The 23,555-nt window shown below is 41.4% G+C and overlaps 1 protein-coding gene across 3 annotated transcripts in view; it reads right to left on the minus strand.

Annotated features, from left to right (window-relative positions):
- The window catches only part of ATP6V1H (ATPase H+ transporting V1 subunit H), an 80,121-nt gene that overhangs the window by 9,452 nt on the left and 47,114 nt on the right, over positions 1-23,555 (minus strand). For all 3 annotated transcript variants that reach the window (XM_050938895.1, XM_050938896.1, XM_050938894.1), the window contains one exon: positions 9,003-9,116. In XM_050938895.1, coding sequence (XP_050794852.1) covers positions 9,003-9,116 — 114 coding nt within the window. The remainder of the gene's footprint in view (positions 1-9,002; positions 9,117-23,555) is intronic.

Genomic DNA, 23,555 nt, shown 5'->3' on the forward strand with positions numbered 1-23,555 from the left:
TCAACCACCGTCAGAACTACAGATTAGCTTCCAGGAAAATTCAGAGTTAATGCTACCTCAAGAAACACCAGCTGTTGGGTGCTCTGTGGCTTCTTTCTGCAGAACCAAAGACCATAGCTGGGAACACTGATGCTGGCTGCATAGACGGGAAGTGTTGGGAAGTTCCTTTACAGAACAACTTGACATCTGTGGGATTGGGTGCTGTGATTCCTGAGAATCCCTGGTCTCTGCTGCTTTTTTGAAGCTTAGGGCATCAGCACTTCTGCTGACTCTGAGTGATGGCAGAGAATGTGTCAACTCCACAGTGACAATGAAGTCTCTGATCTGGGTACTATTGGGTGTCTGGGAAGTGGGCGGGCAAAGCCCGCACACTGCTAAAGGATCCCCCCCAACCTAAGGGGAGGATCCACAGGACCACAGAACCCCACTGATTACGGGGGACAACTAATAAAAAAACAGGGACAGGAGTGCGGTCAAAGGGTCATAAGAAGGGAACCTGATGGGGACACCGAGCAGAGAACCCTGGACAGCGCCCACTGCTCCTCGAAGGCATCAAGGGAGCCAGTGGATGCCTTCCTTCTGCACACCTGAGCAGAAGGAAAGCATTTGAGCTGTACTTTAGCTAAGACACTTCATTGTGGGTGACTGATAGGAATATGGAGCATGTATTCCAAGCATAACATTTAGAACAGAGTCTTCATTCCATGCAAGGAACAGAATGATGGTGATAGCTCAGTAAGTTAGTTAATGGGAAGCTACTTTCACAGATTCCAAGACCAGAAGGGACCAGAGTGACCTCCCGTACAACACAGGCCATAGAACAGGCCCAAAATAGTTCCTACAGCACATTTTAGAAAAACTCCCAATCTTTATTTTAAAATTGCAAGTAATGGAGAATCCATCACGAACCTTGGTAAATTGTTCCAATGGTTAATTACCCTCTCAGTTAAAAATTTACACCTTAACTGCAGTCTGAAATTGTCCAGCTTCAACTTCCAGCCATTGGATCACATTATATCTTCCTCTGCTAGACTGAAGAGCCCAAATCAAACATTTGTTCCCCATGTAGCTACTTATATACTAATCAAGTCATCCCTTAACCTTCTCTTTCTTAAGCTAAATAGATTGAGCTCCTTGAGTCTAACACTATATGGCATGTTTTCTAAAACTTTATTTATTCTCATGGCTCTTCTCTTAACCCTCTCCAATTTTTCAACATCTTCCTTGAATTATGGACACCAGAACTGGATACAATATTCCAGCACGTAGTGAGTGTTCTATTCCTGCTCAAGAGATTCCCTTTTTATGCGTCCAAGGACTGCACTAGTCTTTTCAGCCACAGCATTGCACTGAGAGCTCATGTTCAGCTGATTATCCACCACAAGCCCCAATTCTTTTGCAGTCATAGAGCTCCCATCCCCTAAATATGACTTAGATTCTTTATTCCCAGATGTTCACATTTAGCCATATTAAAAACACATTGTTGACTTGTGCTCAGTTTACCAAGCAATCTGGATCGCTCTGAATCAGTGACTTGTATTCTTCACTATTTACCACTCCCCCAATTTTTGGGTAACCTGCAAAACTTTAACAGTGACGATTTTATGTTTTCTTTCATGTCATTGATAAAAATGTTAAATAGCATAGGACCCCAAATAGATCCCTGGGGGACCCCACTATAAATGCTCAATGAAGATTCCCCACTTACAATTACAGTTACATTGAGACCTTTTAGCCAGCCAGTTTTTAGTCCATTTCATGTGTGACGTGTTGATTTTATATCATTCTAGTTTTTTTTAATCAAAATGTCATGGGATACCAACTCAAATTGATAAAGGATAATACCTTTATAATACAGTAGTTGATAATACCATAGTCAAGGTTCTTTTTGTCTCTAATACATTTTTAAAAACTACGTATTGTCCTTAACTCTGATGGCCATATATTTCTCTTTGTGTCCCTTGCTTCCTTTATCAACGTTAGAGAAGTCTATTACCATCAACACTATTGCCTTTATCAGCTGAACTTCTAATCTCATCCAAAAGCATGACAGGATCTATTTTCCATAAACCCTTGTTGATTAAACCCCAGAATTAACAGAGGGTAATATAGTAATGCTAATTAAGTCCCACATCAGCCGCTCCATTATCTTGCCAAGATTGATGTCAGACTGACAGACCTATAATTACCTGGGTCATCCCATTTACCCTTTTAAATATTGGAACATTAGCTTTCTCCCAGTCTTCTGGAACATCCCCAGTGTTCCCAGACCTACTGAAAGTCAGCATTAACACCCCAGCAAGCTCCTCCCTCAGTGAGCTCTTTTAAAGTTATTGGATGCAAATCAGGACCTGTTGATATAAAAATGTCTATCCTCAGCAGCTGATGTTTAATACTCTCCCAAGATACTAGAGGAATAGCAAGTGTTATTATATATGACATGACTACTTCTGTTTTTCTCCCAAATACAGAAGAGAAATATGTATTGAACTGTGATGCAGTAGGGAGCAGGGTGGATTGATTTGGGAATGTCATTTAGTTTTACTGGGGCTGTCTGCATGGGGGATGGGAGAGCAGGGGATGACTTTACGTGAGGGACAGTACCTGAGCCAGGAAGGGGGGTGGGGTGAGTCGACACCTTTGCCTGGGAAACTGGACAAAGGGAGATGGGGAGAGAGAGAGCCTGCTGGAGTGGTTTTTGGTTTTCAGTTTTGGGCTGTCTGGGAAGAGGCAGGGAAGCCCCAAGTCTGGTGTCTAAGAGCCTTGCCCTCTGAGGGACCTGGCTGAGGAGTCCTGGTCGTACGTACAAGCCTTGCTTGGGACTGTGTTCCTGTCATTTAATAAACCTTCTGTTTTACTGGCAGACTGAGAGTCATGGTGAATCGCAGGAAGTGGAGGGTGCAGGGCCCTGACTCCCCCAAACTCTGTGACATGAACACTTCTACCTCTTCTGCATTATTACTGATAATTCTATCATCTCCATACAGTAATGGATAATACCACTGTCAAGGTTCTTTTTATCCCTAATACATTTTTTAAAACTATTTATTGTCCTTAACTCTGATGGCCATATATTTCTTCTTGTGTCCCTTGCTTCCTTTTCAACTTTCTACATTTCCTAGCTTCTGATTACTAACAACTTCCCTTCAAGCCATTTGTTAGGACATTCAAGATAGTTTTCTTCTGGGTATCGTTACTCTTGAACAGGTAATGCCAGTGCCACTCCCACTCAATCCATCCTAATTAGGTTATAAGCAGTGATTTTAACATTCCAGTTATGCCAATCAGGGTTTCAGTATACCAACTAGAGCTAATTTTTGCTCACAAATGAGCAATTTCAATTCCTCTTGTTTGTTACCCAGGCTCCAAGCACTGGCGTATGGGCAATTAAAGAATTTCTCCTCTTCATGTCCTTCGGATTCTCAATTAATTTTGTTCTCAACATTTCAATTTTGTGCTAACAAGTGCTCTTATCTTCCCTCCTTTTACCCTTCCCTTTTTGTTATTAGTTTAATGCTCTCCTGACTACTGGAGCCAGCATGTTCCCAAACACATTAGTTCCCCTTCTACTGAGATGGAGACTATCCAAACTGCACAGCCCCCTTTTCCCAGGGAAAGTGAACCAACGTTCCACAAAACCAAAACTCTGCACCCTATACCAATTTACCTGGTCAGCAGTACACTTCTATGAGTGAAAGAAGGCAGAAGAATCTGGGACAAGGTGGCTCTTCAAGAAGATCCCGTGGACTTTCTTCTTCTTCAGCATGCGTCCAAGTTCCCTGAAGTCATCTATTTTCTGAGATATCCTGTCATGCAGTGTCATTAATGTCGATATAAACCATCACCAATGGATCCTTGTCCATCAACTTCAGAAGCCTATCCAATTTCAGAGCAACTTCTCATGTCAGGGCTCCAGACAAACAGCACACCATCCTGTTGTCCACCTCTCCCTTGCAGAATGTTTTCAACTCTTCTGAATATTGATTCCCTAATAAGGATCGTCTGTCTTCCTTGGACAGTTGGAGAACTCTTTGTGGGCAAGCTTGGTTTTCTTACATGTTGGGTCAAGCTGCCATCCATAGGTGCGTCCCATACATGTGTCTATTCCTTTTGATCTTGACACACATTTTCCACAGTTTCCACATCAAGTACCTGGTATTGATTGGAAACTTCTAGCAATTCTTCCTGATCCTCTTCTCTCTCATGGCCACAGCCTGCCTATCCTCATCTGTCTCCAGCCATGTAGAATGCAGCTGTAACCTCTTGCCTCTGATGGTTACAAACTACCAAGCCTCTTTTCTTACCTCCTCTCTGTCTATCAAACTCCTTGGACCTGCTTGTCTGTAGTCTCCTTATAGTTCACAGATCTTCAAGTATGGTATTATGCCTTGAGCTACAGGAAAGGCATGCTGTTGCATCAAGCAAACAAATGAACATGCTTACTGGTTCTTTCTGAGCTAGTATCTGAAAATTGCTGTAATTTAGGAAGTTAATACTCTGAATTTTTTTAAAATACAAGTCTACATCATAAAAACACCGTTGAAACTGACAGATTCCTGGTGCTAGTCCTTGGCCTCAGTAAATGGACAGAGCATCCTGTCAGAACACAGGCACAGAAATGGGAAAAGAGAGATGGGTCCCTCTCTAGAGCATAGTTAAGGCATAGACTGAAAGGGCAGTATGGAAGAATATGCACTGTCACTTCCCGTGCTACACTTTATTCCCCCCTGAGGACGGCAGACTTCCATCTCCAGTGCTGTGAGCCTGGCACCTTTCACGAACACTAATTCACTTTCAAAAAAAGTTAGCTCATCCTTGCTTTCATCTCTCATTTTACACACATTAAGTGATGCTAAGATTAGAATTCTAAAGAGATAAGTTGGCTGATACATCACTGCACGATTCTTTTATAATGCAAATTCAACTCAAATCTATTTAGCTAACATGAATCGCCTGAAAAATGACAGCAAGTAGCCACTTCTGACCAAGACTAACTTTTGTCTTTCTTTAACTAGAACACGTGTGAGTTCCCATGCTTCCCTTAAAATCCTTTAGTAACCAAAAAATAACCAAGTTGTAAATAAGCTATTCAATTGTTTAGAAATTAAGTGAATTTGAAGAGTGATTATTTAGAAGTTTTATACAGGAAATACAACTTTATTTTAAGCAGGAAGTCAACTGCTACCATACCTCTTCCTCATTAAAATTCCTTCTTCAGTGATAGTAACCTGTCCTACCAGATCACCTAAAATACAGTCGAACCTTGTAACACTCAAGTAGGTAACTCACTTGAGTAATTCCAAAAAGCATTTCACCTACTACTCTGATTTACTAGTCTTCTGCATACTGGACATTTTGTAAGCATTAGCACCAAGCTTCTGCCCAGGGCTGCAAACCTTTTTCCTGTTGTAACATCCCAAGATTTGGAAGGGGACCTGACTGGTGCTGACATGCAGAGATCACAAATCAGATTAAATAAATTTAACTGGAGACTGTGGTCTAAATGAGGAAAGTGCATTTCCCAACAGAAATTACTGGAATTCCATTACATAAGGGAGGGAGGGGAGGCTAAAAACATGACTGGACTCTTCTCAGTTAGAGCAGAACAAGAGACTAGAGAAATGAGGCCTGAAGACGATTGCTCATGTTTACTGGGTTATTTATGTGTTGGCAAAATTGAGCTTGAACATCCAAAACAAACCAACCAACCACCAATCATCAAATTGTACTCAACATTTGTTTTTTAAATTAAAGCTTCCAGGGGAGCACTCAGTCCTTCCTCTCATGTGCCCCTTACAAGATAGGTCAGAAGCAACAGGGATAGAATTGACAATGGTCCAATCTGTGAGAGTCTCTTCTTCATGATTTGACATCAAGAAACTAACTGTAAATCCTACTGTTAATTGAATTGTCTCATTAGACTGACCTCACACTAGTAAGGCAAAGCCCATCTTTTCATGTGCTGTGTATTTATACCTGCTACTGTATTTTTCACTCTATGCATCTGATGAAGTGGGTTCTAGCCCACAAAAGCTTATGCCCAAATAAATTTGTTAGTCTCCAAGGTGCCACAAGGACTCCTCGTTGTTTTTGTAAATCCTGTGCACAAACTATGGGGCAGATCCTCAGCCCTAGCTAAGTCCCCTATGTGCTTCTCCACTTCTATACCATCTCTCTCCTTCCCCCAGTTTATGGGGCAATATTGGTCTAGCAATCTTGCATTTCTATGGCCTATTCCAGCTAGTATAAACTAGAACAGCTTCCTTATTGCAGAAAGGTAATTTAGAGACACATTTAGCACCCCACTGTGCCCAGCATGAGCATGCTAATCCCATTCATTTAAGTGGGAGTTCTGCACACATCTAAAGATAAAAGTAGGCTTTAAGAGTGCAATTTGGCTAAGTGGTAATATGCAATACATTCAATTTGGTTAAGTGGTAACAATTTATACAAAACACTGAGGGGGGTAAACACCAACAACAGAGGGGAAATAGCTAAAGGGGCGTTGCTGACAGAAGTGAGCTGAACTTAAAATGGGAAAAGTTAGGCTATATATCTGGGAAAACTTTTCCTGACAATGAGCGCTATTTGTCTGTGGAACAGTCTACAAAGAACAGTGATGGAAACCCCATTGTTTTGAATATTTGTGATCAGATTTGACAAGGCACCAGCAAATGTACAAAATGAAACTGTCTCCTTTTATCAGAGATGGACTGGATGACCTAATGAGTCTTTCCATCTCTAACTTGTACACAGTGATAGCCTAGTTATGAACCCCAAATAAATTTGCCATGAACCAGAATGGCACATCCCCAATCAGTATGTGAGAAGTACAGACTGACATTTACTACCATTAAACTGTGAAGTGCATAGATAACATAAAAATATACTCATGACCCAAAAAACGTGAGACCACTATTTAGTCTCCACCTACATGTGCTCAGAAATCAATGTTCCTTTACTCAAGTCCTCCTTACACAGTGAATATTCCTTCTGATTTGTACAGTATGTTGCTTACATTTATAATCTCTCTGTAGGAGATAAAGAATTAGTGTGAGATGAAGGGAAGAGGAAGGAAGATTATAATAAAACAATGCTTGAGGGCTAAAAAGGATGAACTAGGGGAAAATTGCTTTGTATGGTTAATTACACATTATTGATTTTTTAATACATGTGTTATTACCCTGTCACTACAGCAATGCACAGTTAACTTGAAAAATCTCTTCCAAGTATCTCTGTATATTGTTACTAACACCCTCCCTCCACCTCCAAACTATTATAACCATCAGTGCTTAACTTTTTAAATTGTATTCCATCTGTCTCAAAACCCCATGCACAATCATAAGCAATTCCAAAGCATGGAGTGCTCAAAATAGGCTGAATTTAAATATGCAGTTTAAAGTCATAATAAAATAGGCATGTGTTTCACAATACTTCTTTTCTATTATACTACTGAGCCATAGCATCCCAGATTCTACTTTTATTGCACTTTATCCAAGCCACTTGTGAGTAATCTACTCTAGTAGTCAACATTTTGGCATGCTGACATGTACTAGACAGTCTGGAATACATTTATTCAGACACTGCTCTCTATCTGCTCTACAATACCATTTTAGATTTGAATTTTCAGGACTGCTAAGACAAAGTGAAAAAATGATGTCTTATGAAAGATCTAATTTCTTCGTCACGAAAACTAGTAGTTATTTCAAACGGGAAGAATTCCATAAGAAAAATGCAGTTATATAGGAATTTAAAGTTTTCCATCCAGTTTAACAAGTTACAGATTGATTATTGTATCTGGCAAGCATAAACTGCATAAGAAAGTGAAAAAATCACATTTTTCTATAAGAACATTTGATTAGAGTTTATAGTGTACGTAGCTGATTTGAATTAACATGAAAAGGCAGCAAATGTTTTTAAAATCTTGCCACTTCTAGAAGTTGACTGAAACAGATTAAATCCTTCATCCATAGGACATACATTGCTTCCCCCGCTACAAAAAGGAAGGAAACTTCTCCCATACTTTTTCTACAGCAGTAGCAGGTTCCCAGTACTTGGGAAGGATTTTCAGGCCTTGTTCACAATCTTCAGCCAGACAGAGCACAGCACTGAATGGTATTCTCTTCAAATGCCATTTCTTAAATATTTCAGGAAAAAAGGCATTAGTGAGTAACTCTGAACATTATTAACACCACAGAACTTTCAGCTCATAATAGTCAGGCCTTGGAACTAAAGCCAAGTCTCTCAAATGGCAGTGCGGAGTAATACTGATTTATGGTTAAAGTTTTAGAATTTAACAACGACCTATGTCCTCTCATCCCCTCGTTTACAACTCCACCTTGGAATCTTGAATCAAAAACTTATTTAAAAAAAAAAATCTTTCATCATTCAGACACACTTCTCAATGTAGGTTTGTTTATCAACATTACACTGCAAACCTTGACTTAGAATGAGAGAGCAATGAAGGAACATCATTCCAGAAGAAAAAAAACAATGCTTTCACTTTGTAAGTCATCTAAACATTAAACAAGTGTTGGGACTATCAATTTCCAGAGGATAGCTAAGTGAAATTGTAAACACCACAATATGAAACTCAATAGAGAACCAGCGAAATCCATTCTGATTTACATAGTTAGAAGACATTTTGCAAACTGTGATTACACTGCATCAGTTATAGAATATGACCATCATGAAACATTTAAATTCTAGTGTTTAAGCATAATTGAGTGATGTGTGTTCCACTGAACTCTTGAAAGTCTGATTACTTAATTCAATTAGCAGAAAAGCAGGATGGAAATAGAAGCCAAAGTGTTAATTTTTCAGGTCAGCACAATTTCTTGTAGAATTTTAAACACTGGGTTCATCAGAATTATTATTTCATCAACACATTATAGGAGATAAATATTTCAGCTAAAGAGGCTCAGTTATTTAAAAAAAAAATCTAATCTGGATTCTGTATAATTTCTCACCGATAATATTAACTAAAGTAAGTTTTCACATACCAGTTGTGAACCATCAGCTTCTGTACAGCCAATAGGGCATTATATCGAACTTGCTGGTCTTCGTGATGCATGTGGTTCATTACTAGCTGTTTACCACCAAGCTGCTCAATCACTCTGAAAAAGACACAAATTTTAGATTATCTTGCAATTACTTCAACCTCTGCCTGCTAATGATCAGATAATCCTAACTGCTTAGTACAAGGGATTCCAACAGAAGGTTTATGAGTCACAAAGTGAATGGTAAATGCCATCAATTTTCTAGGGGATCCATCTTATTTCACATTCACTGCATATGTGATGATTTCCTGTATTTCTAAGCATGCATGTATACCCACTCATTGCTGCTGCTTCTTAAATAAGAAAGTACTACTACTACAAAAATCCCAAACACCAGGGGAAAAAAGCAAAACTAATCCTAAACTGACCTCGAAAGGGATACTGCTGAGTACTAGAACAAAGCTACAAGCTCTCACCACAATCCGAGTCTATAACCATCCATCTTTGCCCTCCCCACTGACTGCTGCTCAGTCCCAGAGACTCAAGCAGCGTGGCCAAGAAGATGAAGTGAGGCAAACGCCTTGCTGACCTTGTGAGGCCTCACTGAAAGTCAATATCGCAATGAAATGCTATGCCAAAAATTCTCCATAAATGAATCTCAAAACCACAAACCCCCACATTTCCACAAATCCAAAACCATTCCCCTCTAATCCCCACAGCAACATGCTTGTCACAAGAGTGGCCCTATCCCTATTAACCTTCCATTTGAAAGCATGCCACTACTTCTAGTCACAAGTGGGCAGGGAAGTCCCATCGTAAAAAAAAGAGGGAGGGGGAAGTCACTGCCTCTCAGACAAAATCCATGGCTGGTAGTTCAGTTTTTCCCCCCATGCCTCCCCAAGAGGCCATTTTACATACTGCAGCAACAGCTTTAAAGATCAAAAATAAAATACACCAGTTTTCAGAGGAGTACAGTTTATTTGATTTTCTATTGATTTAAAACACAAAGGCCTGAGCTACACTAGCGGCGGGGGGGTCGAACTAAGATACGCAACTTCAGCTACGCTATTTGCGTAGCTGAAGTTGAAGTATCTTATTTCAACTTACCTGGCCGCCCTCAGGGCAGCGAATCGACTGCCGCAGCTCCCCCGTCAACTCCGCTTGCTCCTCCTGTCGAGGTGGAGTACAGGCGTCGATTAGCAGATCGATTTATCGCGTCCAGACGAGATGCAATAAATCGATTGCTGATAAGGCGGGTAGCACAGAAGTACCCAAACATACCTATTATGGTGTCAAAATTATGATTACTTTGGTACAATAGCCTGTGCTGTTGTCAGGACAGCCAACATCTGGGAACTGTGCAATAAATACCAATCTAGGTGGCCTCTTACATTGTATGAAGTATTTCTGAACTTACAGTAAATAACTGCAGCATTCCTGGCACTTTCACTGAAAGTAATACTGCTAAAGTCTTTGGCGGTTCTTGAATATAAGAAAAGCTAGGACAGTTTGCCAAGGGGCTGACAGAGCCTTTTACTGCAGGTTCTCTGAATGATGCTAAAAATATTATGGTTTCTCATCTTGCCCTTCTTTGCTCTAGATGATATACACGTAAGGTGATAATGCACAAGGTGGGTGAGGAAATCTCTTTTATTGAACCAACTTCTTTCTGTTGGTGAGTGACAAGCTTTCAAGCTTACACAGAGCTCTTCTTTAGGTCTTGGTTTGAAGAACAGCTCCATGTAAGCTCAAAAACTTGTCTCTCCACCAACAGAAGTTGGTCCAATAAAAGATATTACCTCACCCAATCTCATCTCTAATATTCTGGGACCAACCCACCTACAACACTGCATACAAAAGAGTCCCAGGTATTTGAGAGATCAATAGTGGACTTTGCTAGAAGTCATGGCAGTGCTTTGTGCAGATAAAATATAAGAAAAAATTATGTATCAAATCTGAGGGTTCAGCAATACCAATTTCTGCTGGAATGGATCAACTGTACTGCTTATTTCCATGGATTCACAGATTCAAGGTGCTTAGCCTCCAGACCACTTATTTTTGACAAGTCTTATGGGACAAATTTTGAAAATCTGTTTATCATGAAATCTTATTACTTTTCCTGTATCTCTGAGACACTAAGGGTGTGTGTATTCAACAACAGACAAAATGGAGCAGACGCTTTATGGTATTTGTCCATCTGAAAAATGTAAACAGTGTTCTATTTCTTAATGCTACCAGTTTTCATTTTACCATGATATTTTGCTATAGCATTTTAACTCTGCACTAATCTTTGGAAACAGCAACAAACATTTATTCAAAAATCAGTGATCCTAAATCATCAAAATTTGTCATGTGCCATCATTTTATATGTGGATAATTAAGCTGGTATTGGTCATTGCACAAGACTTCTAGTTGAAAATAATCTCCAAAATGTTACAGCTGTATATTATAGTTTAATATTTCTAATATTTGCGAACAGGGGCTGCGAACAGGGAGTTTCACAAGGGAGTTCTCCAGGTGAAGGAGGAGCAAATACAGCATCTGTGGGGTAAGTGATTGTCTGTAGTGTGTGTTTGTTTGTGTTTGGGGGTTACTTGCTATGTGCTGAGCTTGTGTTTGTCAGTCTGTTTGTTTGGTTGGTTGGTTGAAGGACCGTGCGCTGTGGCTGGCAGTTGGAAGGTGTGAGCTTCAAAGGAAGGTTTGAAAGCTAGAAGCCTCTGGTAATTGGCTGAGCCTTAATCAGTGGACAGGGCATTCACTCAGGCCAGGGCTTTATAAAGCCGCGCACAAGCGACCAGGGAGCTTTGCAAACAGGGAGTTTCCCAAGGGAGTTTGGGAACGGAGCAGGCAGGGAGCGAGGGTCCCTTGTCTGTTCTATCTGTGCCCCTTTAGTCCCCTTAAAACCTATAAACCAAACTACATTCAAACCCTCTTTTTTTAAATCACCCTTTCATCAACTAGGAGACAATGCAGGCAGATGTCCAGCAGCAGAGTGGAGGCAATCCAGTTTATTGCACTGAGTGTAGCATGTATGATTACCTGCCCTGTGGGCGGGTGGCATATGTGTGCAGTTGGTGCAAGGAGCTCCTGGCCCTCAGAGACCACGTACGGACTTTGGAGGCCAGGGTTGCAGAACTGGAGGAGCTAAGAGAGGCAGAGAGGTATGTTGATGAGGCTTTCCGGGACACTATAGAATTGTCCCACCTCCGGTCAGACAGCCCCTGCGCTGCTGAGGAGGAAGAAAGGCCCAGGGAAGCAGAGCAGTCAATGGGAGCAGAGGGAAACCTTCCCATAGTTGGGACCCTCCTTCCAGATGGTGCTGGGGTTGCCTCTCGCACTGAGGTTACCTCTCCGGGGGAGGGAACTCCAGTTTCTAGGAAAAGGCAGGTGTTAGTAATGGGAGATTCGATCATTAGAAACATAGATAGCTGGGTCTGTGATGACCGGGAGAACCGTATGGTGACTTGCCTGCCTGGTGCGAAGGTTGCGGATCTCTTGAGGCATTTAGACAGACTTATGTGTAGTGCTGGGGAGGAGCCGGTGGTCATGGTACCAATGACATAGGGAAGGATAGGAGAGACATCCTGGAAGCCAAATTTAGGCTGCTAGGGAAGGGACTGAAATCCAGGACCTCTATGGTGGCAGTCTCAGAAATGCTCCCAGTTCCACGTGCAGGGCCAGGTAGGCAGGCAGAGCTTCAGAGTCTCAATGAGTGGATGAGACAATGGTGTAGAGAGGAGGGGTTTACGTTCATTAGAAACTGGGGAAATTTTTGGGATGGGGAAGCCTATATAGGAGAGATGGGCTCCACCTAAACCAGAGTGGAAGCAGACTGCTGGCACTAAACATTAAAAAGGTTGTAGAGCAGTTTTTAAACTAGGAGACGGAGGAAAGCCGACTGCTGAGGAGGAGCATGTGGATCGGACACAGACTTCTCTTAGGGGAGAGAGTCTGATGACAGAGAATCTCCAGGTTATAGTCAGGAGCAGAGGATGGAAGAGGATAATGTAAGGGCCAGATCAGATGATAAACAGTCACATAAAAAAGAATCTGGCACATCAGAAAAGGGCAGACAAATAAACAGGGACAAGTTTTTTAAGTGCTTGTACAAAACTGCTAGAAGTCTAAATAATAAGATGGGTGAACTTGAGTGCCTTGTGATAAAGGAGGATATTGATATAATAGGCATCACAGAAACCTGGTGGACTGAGAGCAATCAATGGGACACAATCATTCCGGGGTACAAAATATATCAGAAGGACAGAACAGGTCGTGCAGGGGTGAGAGTGGCACTAAATGTGAAAGAAAATGTAGATTCAAATGAAGTAAAAATCTTAAGCGAATCCTCATGTTCCATAGAATCTCTATGGATAGAAATGTCATGCTATAATAAAAATATAGCATTAGGGATCTATTATCGACCACCTGACCAGGACAGTAATAGTGATGATGAAATGCTAAGGGAAATTAGAGAGGCTATCAAAATTAAGAACCCAATAATAGTGGGGGATTTCAATTATCCCCATATTTGACTGGGAACATTTCACTTCAGGACGAAATGCAGAGACAAAATTTCTCGATACTTTAAGTGACTGCTTCATGGAGCAGCTGGTACGGGAACCCACAAGGGAAGAGGCAACTCTAGATTTAATCCTGAGAAGAGCGCAGGAGCTAGTTCAAGAGGTAACTACAGCAGGACCGCTTGCAAATAGTGATCATAATAAAACAACATTTAACATCCCTGTGGTGGGAAGGACATCTCAATAGGCCAACACTGTGGCATTTAATTTCAAAAGGGAGACCTATACAAAAATGAGGGGGTTAGTTAAACAGAAATTAAAAGGTACAGTGACTAAAGTGAAATCCCTGCAAGCTGCATGGGCGCTTTTTAAAGACACCATAATAGAGGCCCAACTTCAATATATACCCCAAATTAAGAAACACAGTAAAAGAACTAAAAAAGAGCCAGTGTGACTTAACAACCATGTAAAAGAAGCAGTGAGATAAAAGACTTCCTTTAAAAAGTGGTGATTGGGAAGTGGAAGTGATTGGGCAACAAAATGGCAAATGAAATTTAATGTGGATAAATACAAAGTAATGCACATTGGAAAAAATAAACCCAAATATACATACAATATAATGGGGGCTAATTTAGCTACAACGAGTCAGGAAAAAGATCTTGGAGTCATCATGGATAGTTCTCTGAAGATGTCCATGCAGTGTGCAGAGGCAGTCAAAAAAGCAAACAAGATGTTAGGAATCATTAAAAAGGGTATAGAGAATAAGACTGAAAATATATTATTGCCCTTATATAAATCCATGGTACACCCACATCTTGAATACTGTGTACAGATGTGGTCTCCTCACCTCAAAAAAGATATTCTAGCACTAGAAAAGGTTCAGAAAAGGGCAACTAAAATGATTAGGGGTTTGGAGAGGGTCTCATATGAGGAAAGATTAAAGGCCTCTTCAGCTTGGAAAAGAGGAGACTAAGGGGGGATATGATAGAGGTATATAAAATCATGAGTGATGTTGAGAAAGTGGAGAAGGAAAAGTTATTTACTTATTCCCATAATACAAGAACCAGGGGTCACCAAATGAAATTAATAGACAGTAGGTTTAAAACAAATAAAAGGAAGTTCTTCTTCACGCAGCGCACAGTCAAGTTGTGGAACTCCTTACCTGAGGAGGTTGTGAAGGCTAGGACTATAACAGTGTTTAAGAGAGAACTGGATAAATTCATGATGGTTAAGTCCATAAATGGCTATTAGCCAGGATGGGTAAAGAATGGTGTCTCTAGCCTCTGTTTGTCAGAGGGTGGAGATGGATGGCAGGAGAGAGATCATTTGATCATTGCCTGTTAGGTTCACTCCCTCTGGGGCACCTGGCATTGGCCACTGTTGGTAGACAGATACTGGGCTAGATGGACCTTTGGTCTGACCCTGTACGGCCGTTCTTATGTTTAATGTACTTTAAAACTGTGTAACGAACAACAAGTAATCGTATTAGCCACAGATAGTGTACTGTAATTATCTAATGTTTTAAAGTAGTCTGCATTGCTTTAGACCTCTGGCAAGAGGAATCTGACAGGGCATCGTCTTGTCCAATATTTATGGAAGCAAACTGTTTGGAGAAACAGGGTCTCTCGTATGTTGGTGATACCCAACTCACTGTCTCTCTTTCATCATTATTTGTATGACAACAGTAGCACTCTGTGTATGTCCACACTATAATCAAACATCCACAGCTGACCTGGGTCAGCTGACTTGGGCACAGGGGCCATAAAACTGCTGTTTAGAAACTCAGGCTCGAGCTGGAGCCTGAGCTCTGGGCCTATGCCCCCTTGTGGGGTTCGAGAGCCTGGGCTCTAGCCCGAGCCCGAACATCTACACTGCAATTTTATTGGCTCATAGCACAACCCCCATGAGCCAAGTCAGCTGACACGGGTCAGCTGCAGGTATCTGACTGCAGTGTAGACATATGAGGCCCCAATCAGAGCCCCATTGAATCGCATAGTGTACAAACACATAGCAAGAGAGTCTCTTCTCCCCAGCAAATTTAAAAACCATTCAGATTTAGTAACTCTGAATGTGTGACACAGACTGGAACATAAAAAGAAAAACTGGACATGACATTTAACTCAAAGATGATAAAAATATTTCCTAAACTTTAACATCTAGCAAAGGCATGCACCTCACTTGCTCCAAAATGGTTTGTTGCACCTTCCAAGTCCTATTGGATCCATAAACTACGTGCTTGAATACAACAGAAGTAGCGAGTAGAACCCATCATCTGCAGCACGCAGAGACTCATGTCATTCCTCTCTATTACACACCTCACAAATGTCATCCACATCTCTGTCACTTCTATACTAATTTCTGTGCAAACCCTCTAGTTTTATGCCAGTACAGCCTGGTATTTGGAAGTCCTCATGCTATTATATGCAAACACATACAGCTATGTACACTTTTTCCAAACCACATTCCAAAGCCTTGATCCTATAAGCTTCTCTGTGCAGGTAATAATCACTGAAGTCAATGGGATTCCTCACAGGTGTAAGATTTGCCTATGTGGAGCAGCTAGTAGTACTGGGGCGTCAGAAAGCAAATTTCTATAGCTGCTGTATATTCACAGATGTGAATTTAAGGGTGTAAATATATAGAGTCACTTAAGTGTGCATATTTCATGCTCATCTCTCATTCTGTCACTCAACCAATCAGTATTTTCCTCAGCAAATCCAGGAATTCAGTCTAGCTTTCCCGGGCCCAATTTCCTCTCCCAATCCTCTTGTATAATCCCAATATCTCTGCCCTCCACTGAATTCCTGTGCCCCATTTCCCTTCCACACCAGCCCACAAAACCATTTTCCTAACAACTAGATTCATTGGCTTGCAAAATGACAGTAGCTACTCCCAGCTAACCCACACTCCCAACAAGTGTTCCAATCAAACCAACAGGAACCTCTCTCGCTGGCCATTCCAATATCTCAAAATTAAATAATTTATTCCTCTTCTCTCTCCATGCCTCATTCTCTCTGCCAAGCCTCATAAAAACAATGAAGGAAAGAAAATATCTACTCATACTATACACTGGAGAGGTAGAATCTAGACAGTTATTTAAAATTCACCATTGTTGTTTGTCAATTGTTCCTCCTGAAATCTCCTCAGTAGATTAGCATATAATGTGAATAGCCAGTTTATTAATGAGGTACATTTATATTTTTATTGCACATTGCTCTCACATGCCTTAGAAAAGCAATTAAGAGCAATATCCTGTGAAAAGATTAGTGATGCACTCATATCTTTTGCATATTAACTTGCACCATGCTACTGTACCTCTCATGAGTACTATGTATTACTGTGACTACTCTATTTATACTTGAATAACAATAACTGTTGACAGGTTTCAGAGTTGCAGCCGAGTTAGTCTGTATTCGCAAAGAGAACAGGAGTACTTGTGGCACCTCAGAGAGACTAACAAATGTATTTGAGCATAAACTGTAGCCCACAAAAGTTTATGCTCACATAAATTTGTTAGTCTCTAAGGTGCCACAAGTACGACTGTTCTTTTTTTAATAACTGTTGAATAATTTGTAATTGATGAGCAGCACAATTATTTTTAAATTAAGCAACAGCAAAATATGGTATTACTGTGAGACTTCATCACTTCACCCACATCACACTTTCTAACTTGGCCATAAAGTACATGAAACTCCAAGGAACATTATGCAAAATGTTACACAATTTTAAGATACTTTGTACAAAGTAAATGCTTTCCAAGACATACCACTGTTATATGTCAAAGTCCTCAACATGAATACTAAAAATTCTAAATAGCACAGGAGGTTCCTAAAAGCTTTATTCCTGCTTAAGGCCTCCTCCCACCTTCCCAAGAGAAAAAACAATACACAAAACAATGTTGTGAAATACAACCAATAGTTTGTTCACATTCTAGGGCTTTGACTTTTATAATATATTGAATAGCAAAAAAAAAAAAAAGTGGTGAAAAGAGGATGTTAAGCTCAAATGCACCCCTCTCCCAGGTCAAAAAGAAAAATTAAAATTCTCTCATCGCAAATAATGCTGATTATTTCAGGTGACAAACACTGCAGTGCAGCAACACTGGAGCTGAGAATTTGAAGTCAAGAAATCCAGTATTATCGTTCCTAAATCAACTGTTATTTGGCCTACTTGTACATATGCAATTTTTTTTTTATTACTATGCCTGGTGTATGCCTTAATACAGAACTTCAAGCTCTAAAAGCAACAGCTACAGTAGGCAATCCAGCTTCAAACAGTTTCCTTCTCAAATCTATGACCACCTCACATGCTTGCTTTAATCTCCCCTCCTCTTCTTCTGCTTCTTTCTCCCTCAAAGTTGGATAAAGGAAACCAACTAGCTGACAAGTCAAAAGCACCCTGTATGGGCGTGAATGACTTTCACTGTGAAGTAAGGAGCTGAGTAGTAGCGTGAGCAAAGAGAAAGAAGCCTAAATTCATGCAATCCATCGTCGTTGAAAAGCAAGGAGTTGGCATACAAGTTAAGTGGAATTCAGCAGTGGAGCAAGGAAAATTATACCAACAGAAGGCATTAACATGTACCACACTGCATGTACAAGACCAGGCTACAGTCAGAGAGCTGTTCCTCAAGACGTTCCCTAATCTTAGGAGTTAAAGAAGAAGGTGCTCCATGTGTTGTTCCTCCTATAATAACCACGTTGACAGATCTCAACTGAGTCACAAGTGTATACCTTATACGATGACACACAGTGATTTCGTTAAACACTCAAAGGGTTGGGGACCTCTTCCCAGCTGAGATTTGCCTGTTCCTTCTCTTGCCAGAGGAAGATATGCAGGAGAATATGGAGTTCCCTCTGATTTCCCCTGACAGATAGACACTGAGCATGCCTTTGTATTAGACTGACTATAGAGATGCTAATAAGCTGAGTTACATGCAAATACTTATAAATATATCGTCATATCCTTTGGTGGTATAAATCATTGATTTTAATGGAACTACACCAGTTATACCAGCTGAGGAGCTGGTCCATAATTTCTAAATGGTAAATATCTTGAACTTTCCTTAAACTGACATAGTGTTATGAAATAACCTAACCAAAAGAATAAAAACAGGTGTTTGGTCTAATGAACATTGCTCTTAGACAAACAAGAGAACGGATTATCAATAGTTAGGATGGTAATCCTACCACTCTGCCGAATGCAACTAATAACTGAAGAACTTTTAGCTTTTACATATTTAAGCTTTACCATTTTTACAGGCTTCAAGTTCTAAGGACAAAAGTCTTAAACAACTAAAATTTTTGCAATTCTTCTATTTTTCTGAACCAGTGAACGGCCTTCAATGTCACAGGATTCACTGAAAATGAAAATTGCCAATATGATTCCCACATCTAGATGCAAATTTGATAACATCATACTGAAATCCAAGTGTAACATGGAAGGAAATGGACCATTACGTGTAACTGAAACATTGCTTTAAAGTTTGTGAGACTTGGAGCTACTGTACTAAAGTCATATTGAATAAGGATTTCTTTGGTGATCGCATATGTGCCTTACAAAGAACAAGCTGTTATTCCTGTTTTAAAAATCTGAGCAAGGCATGACTTTGTAGTTCGTATTTTGTAAGAGAGTTGGTCTGTTTAGATTTTTGTACTTAGAAGACATAACTGTACTTGTAGTATTCATACGTTAACATGTATGAAAAAATATTCTATTATTAATGTGATTTTTTTTTTAACTAGCTGGAATGACAGAATTATTTTCCTGCACCCTCTCACTTTAAAGTTTGAAGCTCTGCTGAAAAAGTCAAAGGACACAGCTATGGTGAGCAGGGTGTGGTGGTAACAACGTGGAGCGCTCCTGTAATATTTCAGCAGTGGATTTGTGCACACAATTTGGTTTTGGATTATGGAAAAAGTTTAGTAATGTATTTCTGTTTTAAACCCCAGCCTAGGAGTATAACATACTGACCACATCCTCTTGTCTATTTTCAGGCAACATTATGAAATGTCATCTCTTCTTGAACTATCTAAAGAAAGTCTAAATTTCTTTCAGCTCACAGGTAAGCTCATCAACAAACTTCAGTATTGTTCAATACATATGATCTGCTGGCCACGTCTGAACAACATACTTGATTTGTTCTTATACTTTAAGAACATCTGCAGTTCTAGTAGGTAAGGTAAGATTACAGAGGCTGTCAATCTTCCATACTTCATAAGTTCCCTTCCCACAAGTACACAGTGAAATCAGTTACTAAAGTTTTAATGAGGCTTTCTACACTGTCAGTCAGGGACAAGTATCAGAGGGTAGCCGTGTTAGTCTGGATCTGTAAAAGCAGCAAAGAATCCTGTGGCACCTTATAGACTAACAGACGTTTTGGAGCATGAGCTTTCGTGGGTGAATACCCACTTCCTCAGATGCATGTAATGGAAATATCCAGGGGCAGGTATATATATGTGTGCTAGCAAGCAAGCTAGAGATAACGAGGTCAGTTCAATCAGGGAGGATGAGGCCCTGTTCTAGCAGTTGAGGTGTGAAAACCAAGAGAGGAGAAACTGGTTCTGTAATTGGCAAGCCATTCACAGTCTTTGTTCAATCCTGAGCTGATGGTGTCAAATTTGCAGATGAACTGAAGCTCAGCAGTTTCTCTTTGAAGTCTGGTCCTGAAGTTTTTTTGCTGCAGGATGGCCACCTTAAGGTCTGCTATAGTGTGGCCAGGGAGGTTGAAGTGCTCTCCTACAGGTTTTTGTATATTGCCATTCCTAATGTCTGATTTGTGTCCATTTATCCTTTTCCGTAGAGACTGTCCAGTTTGGCCGATGTACATAGCAGAGGGGCATTGCTGGCATATGATGGCGTATATTACATTGGTGGATGTGCAGGTGAATGAACCAGTGATGGTGTGGCTGATCTGGTTAGGTCCTGTGATGGTGTCGCTGGTGTAGATATGTGGGCAGAGTTGGCATCGAGGTTTGTTGCATGGATTGGTTCCTGAGCTAGAGTTATTATGGTGTGGTGTGCAGTCACTGGTGAGAATATGTTTCAGGTTGGCAGGTTGTCTGTGGGCAAGGATTGGCCTGCCACCCAAGGCCTGTGAAAGTGTGGGATCATTGTCCAGAATGGGTTGTAGATCCTTGATGATGCGTTGGAGGGGTTTTAGCTGGGGGCTGTATGTGATGGCCAGTGGAGTCCTGTTGGTTTCTCTCTTGGGTTTGTCTTGCAGTAGGAGGCTTCTGGGTACACGTCTGGCTCTGTTGATCTGTTTCCTTATTTCCTCTTGCGGGTATTGTAGTTTTGAGAATGCTTGGTGGAGATTTTGTAGGTGTTGGTCTCTGTCTGAGGGGTCAGAGCAGATGCGGTTGTACCTCAGTGCTTGGCTGTAGACAATGGATCGTGTGATGTGCCCGGGATGGAAGCTGGAGGCATGAAGGTAGGCATAGCGGTCGGTGGGTTTTCGATATAGGGTGGTGTTAATGTGACCATCACTTATTTGCACCGTGGTGTCAAGAAAGTGGACCTCCCGTGTAGATTGGTCCAGGCTGAGGTTGATGGTGGGGTGGAAGCTGTTGAAATCATGGTGGAATTTTTCCAGAGTCTCCTTCCCATGGGTCCAGATGATGAAGATGTCATCAATGTAGCGTAGATAGAGAAGGGGTGTGAGTGGACGAGAGCTGAGGAAGCGTTGTTCCAGGTCGGCCATGAAGATATTGGCATATTGTGGGGCCATGCGGGTGCCCATAGCAGTGCCACTGATCTGGAGATATATATTGTCATCAAATTTGAAATAGTTGTGTGTAAGTATAAAGGCACAGAGTTCAGCAGCCAGTTGTGCTGTGGCATCATCAGGGATAGTGTTCCTGACAGCTTGTATTCCATCTGTGTGTGGGATGTTTGTGTAGAGAGCCTCTACATCCATGGTGGCTAGGATGGTGTTTTCTGGGAGGTCACCAATGCATTGTAGTTTCCTCAGGAAATCAGTGGTGTCGCGGAGATAGCTGGGAGTGCTGGTGGCATAGGGTCTGAGTAGAGAGTCCATATATCCAGACAGTCCTTCGGTGAGAGTGCCAATGCCCGAGATGATGGGGCGTCCAGGATTTCCGGGTTTGTGGATCTTGGGTAGTAGATAGAATAACCCTGGTCGGGGCTCTAGGGGTATGTTGATTTCTTCTGGTGTTAGTGTAGGGAGTGTCCTGAGTAGATGCTGTAGTTTCTTAGTGTATTCCTCAGTGGGATCTGAGGGAAGTGGCCTGTAGAATTTGGTATTGGAGAGTTGTCTGGCTGCCTCCTTTTGATAGTCAGACCTGTTCATGATGACAACGGCACCTCCTTTATCAGCCTCTTTGATGATAATGTCAGGGTGGTTTCTGAGGCTGTGGATGGCATTGCGTTCTGCACGACTTAGGTTGTGAGGCAAGCGATGTTGTTGTTCCACGATTTCTGCCTGTGCACGCCGGCGGAAGCATTCAATGTATAGGTCCAGGCTGTCATTTCGACCCTCAGGAGGAGTCCATGTGGAGTTCTTTTTCTTGTGCTGTTGGTGGGAGGGCACCCGTGTATCAGTGCACTGTTCAGTGTTGTCCTGGGACACTGCACCAATCTAACTGCGCCAGTAGTCTGTCCCAAGAATCATCTCTTACAAGACTAGAAAAATTTCCATTTTTCTCATTTAAGCCCCGTCAGGAAACCAGTAACAGCTCATCATTTCTTCACAGGGGAAATTTTTTTTAAAAAAATGACTTGCATAGCTAAGTATGACTGGAAGAGGTGAGAGCTGCAAAAACCCATCAAGGTCTCTGAGACAGAGGCCACAAGAGCCTCAGATCAGGATAAGCAGAAGTGACTAAATGGTGACTAAACCAATATTACATGAACAGAGCTATAATATGGTGTGACAGGATGGACAAGGCCCAGAGACCTTGCTGGAGGCCTCAGGGTCCTGCCACACCCCATCCAAGAGAGAAGCGAAGAGAAGTCCTCCAAGGAGCCTAGAGAGGCTGTGAGGAAGCAGCCAATGAGAGAGGCTACAGGAAGCAGCCAATCAGGGTCATATAAAAGAAGCCGCAGAACACAGCAGTAGTCAGTTGCTGCCTAGAGCTAGAAGAGAGAAGACAGTTACTGGCTGGCTGCAAGAACAGCAGAACCAAGGAGAGCTCAGTGTGGGCAGGGACTAGGAGAGCAAAGAAGGAGCTCCTGGTTGGCTGCTGGGACTGATCCTAAGACAGCTGCTGGCAGGGACTGGGGGAAACAAAGAAGGAGCTCCTGGCTGGCGTCTGGGACTAAGTAAGGACTGAGCCCAAGGAGGGCCACAAGATGACAATGTCTCCAGAGAAGAAGCCCTGGGGATATGGCCCACACTAGGGCCGGAACAAGTTAAAATCTGCATACCCAGGAAGGGGTTTGTTCCCTTTCACATATAGACACTGTGTGAGACTTAGCCAGAAGGCTGAGTTACTGAAAAACTGCCTGAGAAGCCACTGAAAGGGGTCACGATAAACTGAAAGATTGCAGACACACCTGACCAGAAAGCAGACCAGAAGGGTGTGCTTGCAAAAGGTGGGTGCCATGACCTCTTACATATGATCTTTTTAAAAAAGCCTCTCTGACAGTACATACCTTGTAACCCTTGGGATATCTAAATCTCACCTACCAAGAGGTTGCAATATTCTGAACCCAACCCTGCAGAAATGTCTCACTTTTCAAGTGACAGGGTTGTAGCTTTCATAGAATTCGTTGCTGACAGACCATTGTAATATTTTTATTTGTTTGCCTAATATACAGAACAACAGTTTGTCTGCCTTCATACTACGTCAAGGATATTATGTGTTTCAAGTAAGTTATCTAGTATTTCTGCATATTTAAATTTCTACGTATTTTCTATTGGTACTTTTTACATGAAGTATGGTATCAGAACACAGTAGTTTCATTTATCACAGAAAATCACCAGCAATATTTTATGAGAAACAAATCTTAGCTCAAAAGGAACAAAATGGTTTTATCACAAGACACTGCAGGATTTTTTACTAAAGATTCTCCATGA

Source organism: Gopherus flavomarginatus, chromosome 2 (assembly GCF_025201925.1).
Source record: "Gopherus flavomarginatus isolate rGopFla2 chromosome 2, rGopFla2.mat.asm, whole genome shotgun sequence".
Taxonomy (NCBI): domain Eukaryota; kingdom Metazoa; phylum Chordata; order Testudines; family Testudinidae; genus Gopherus; species Gopherus flavomarginatus.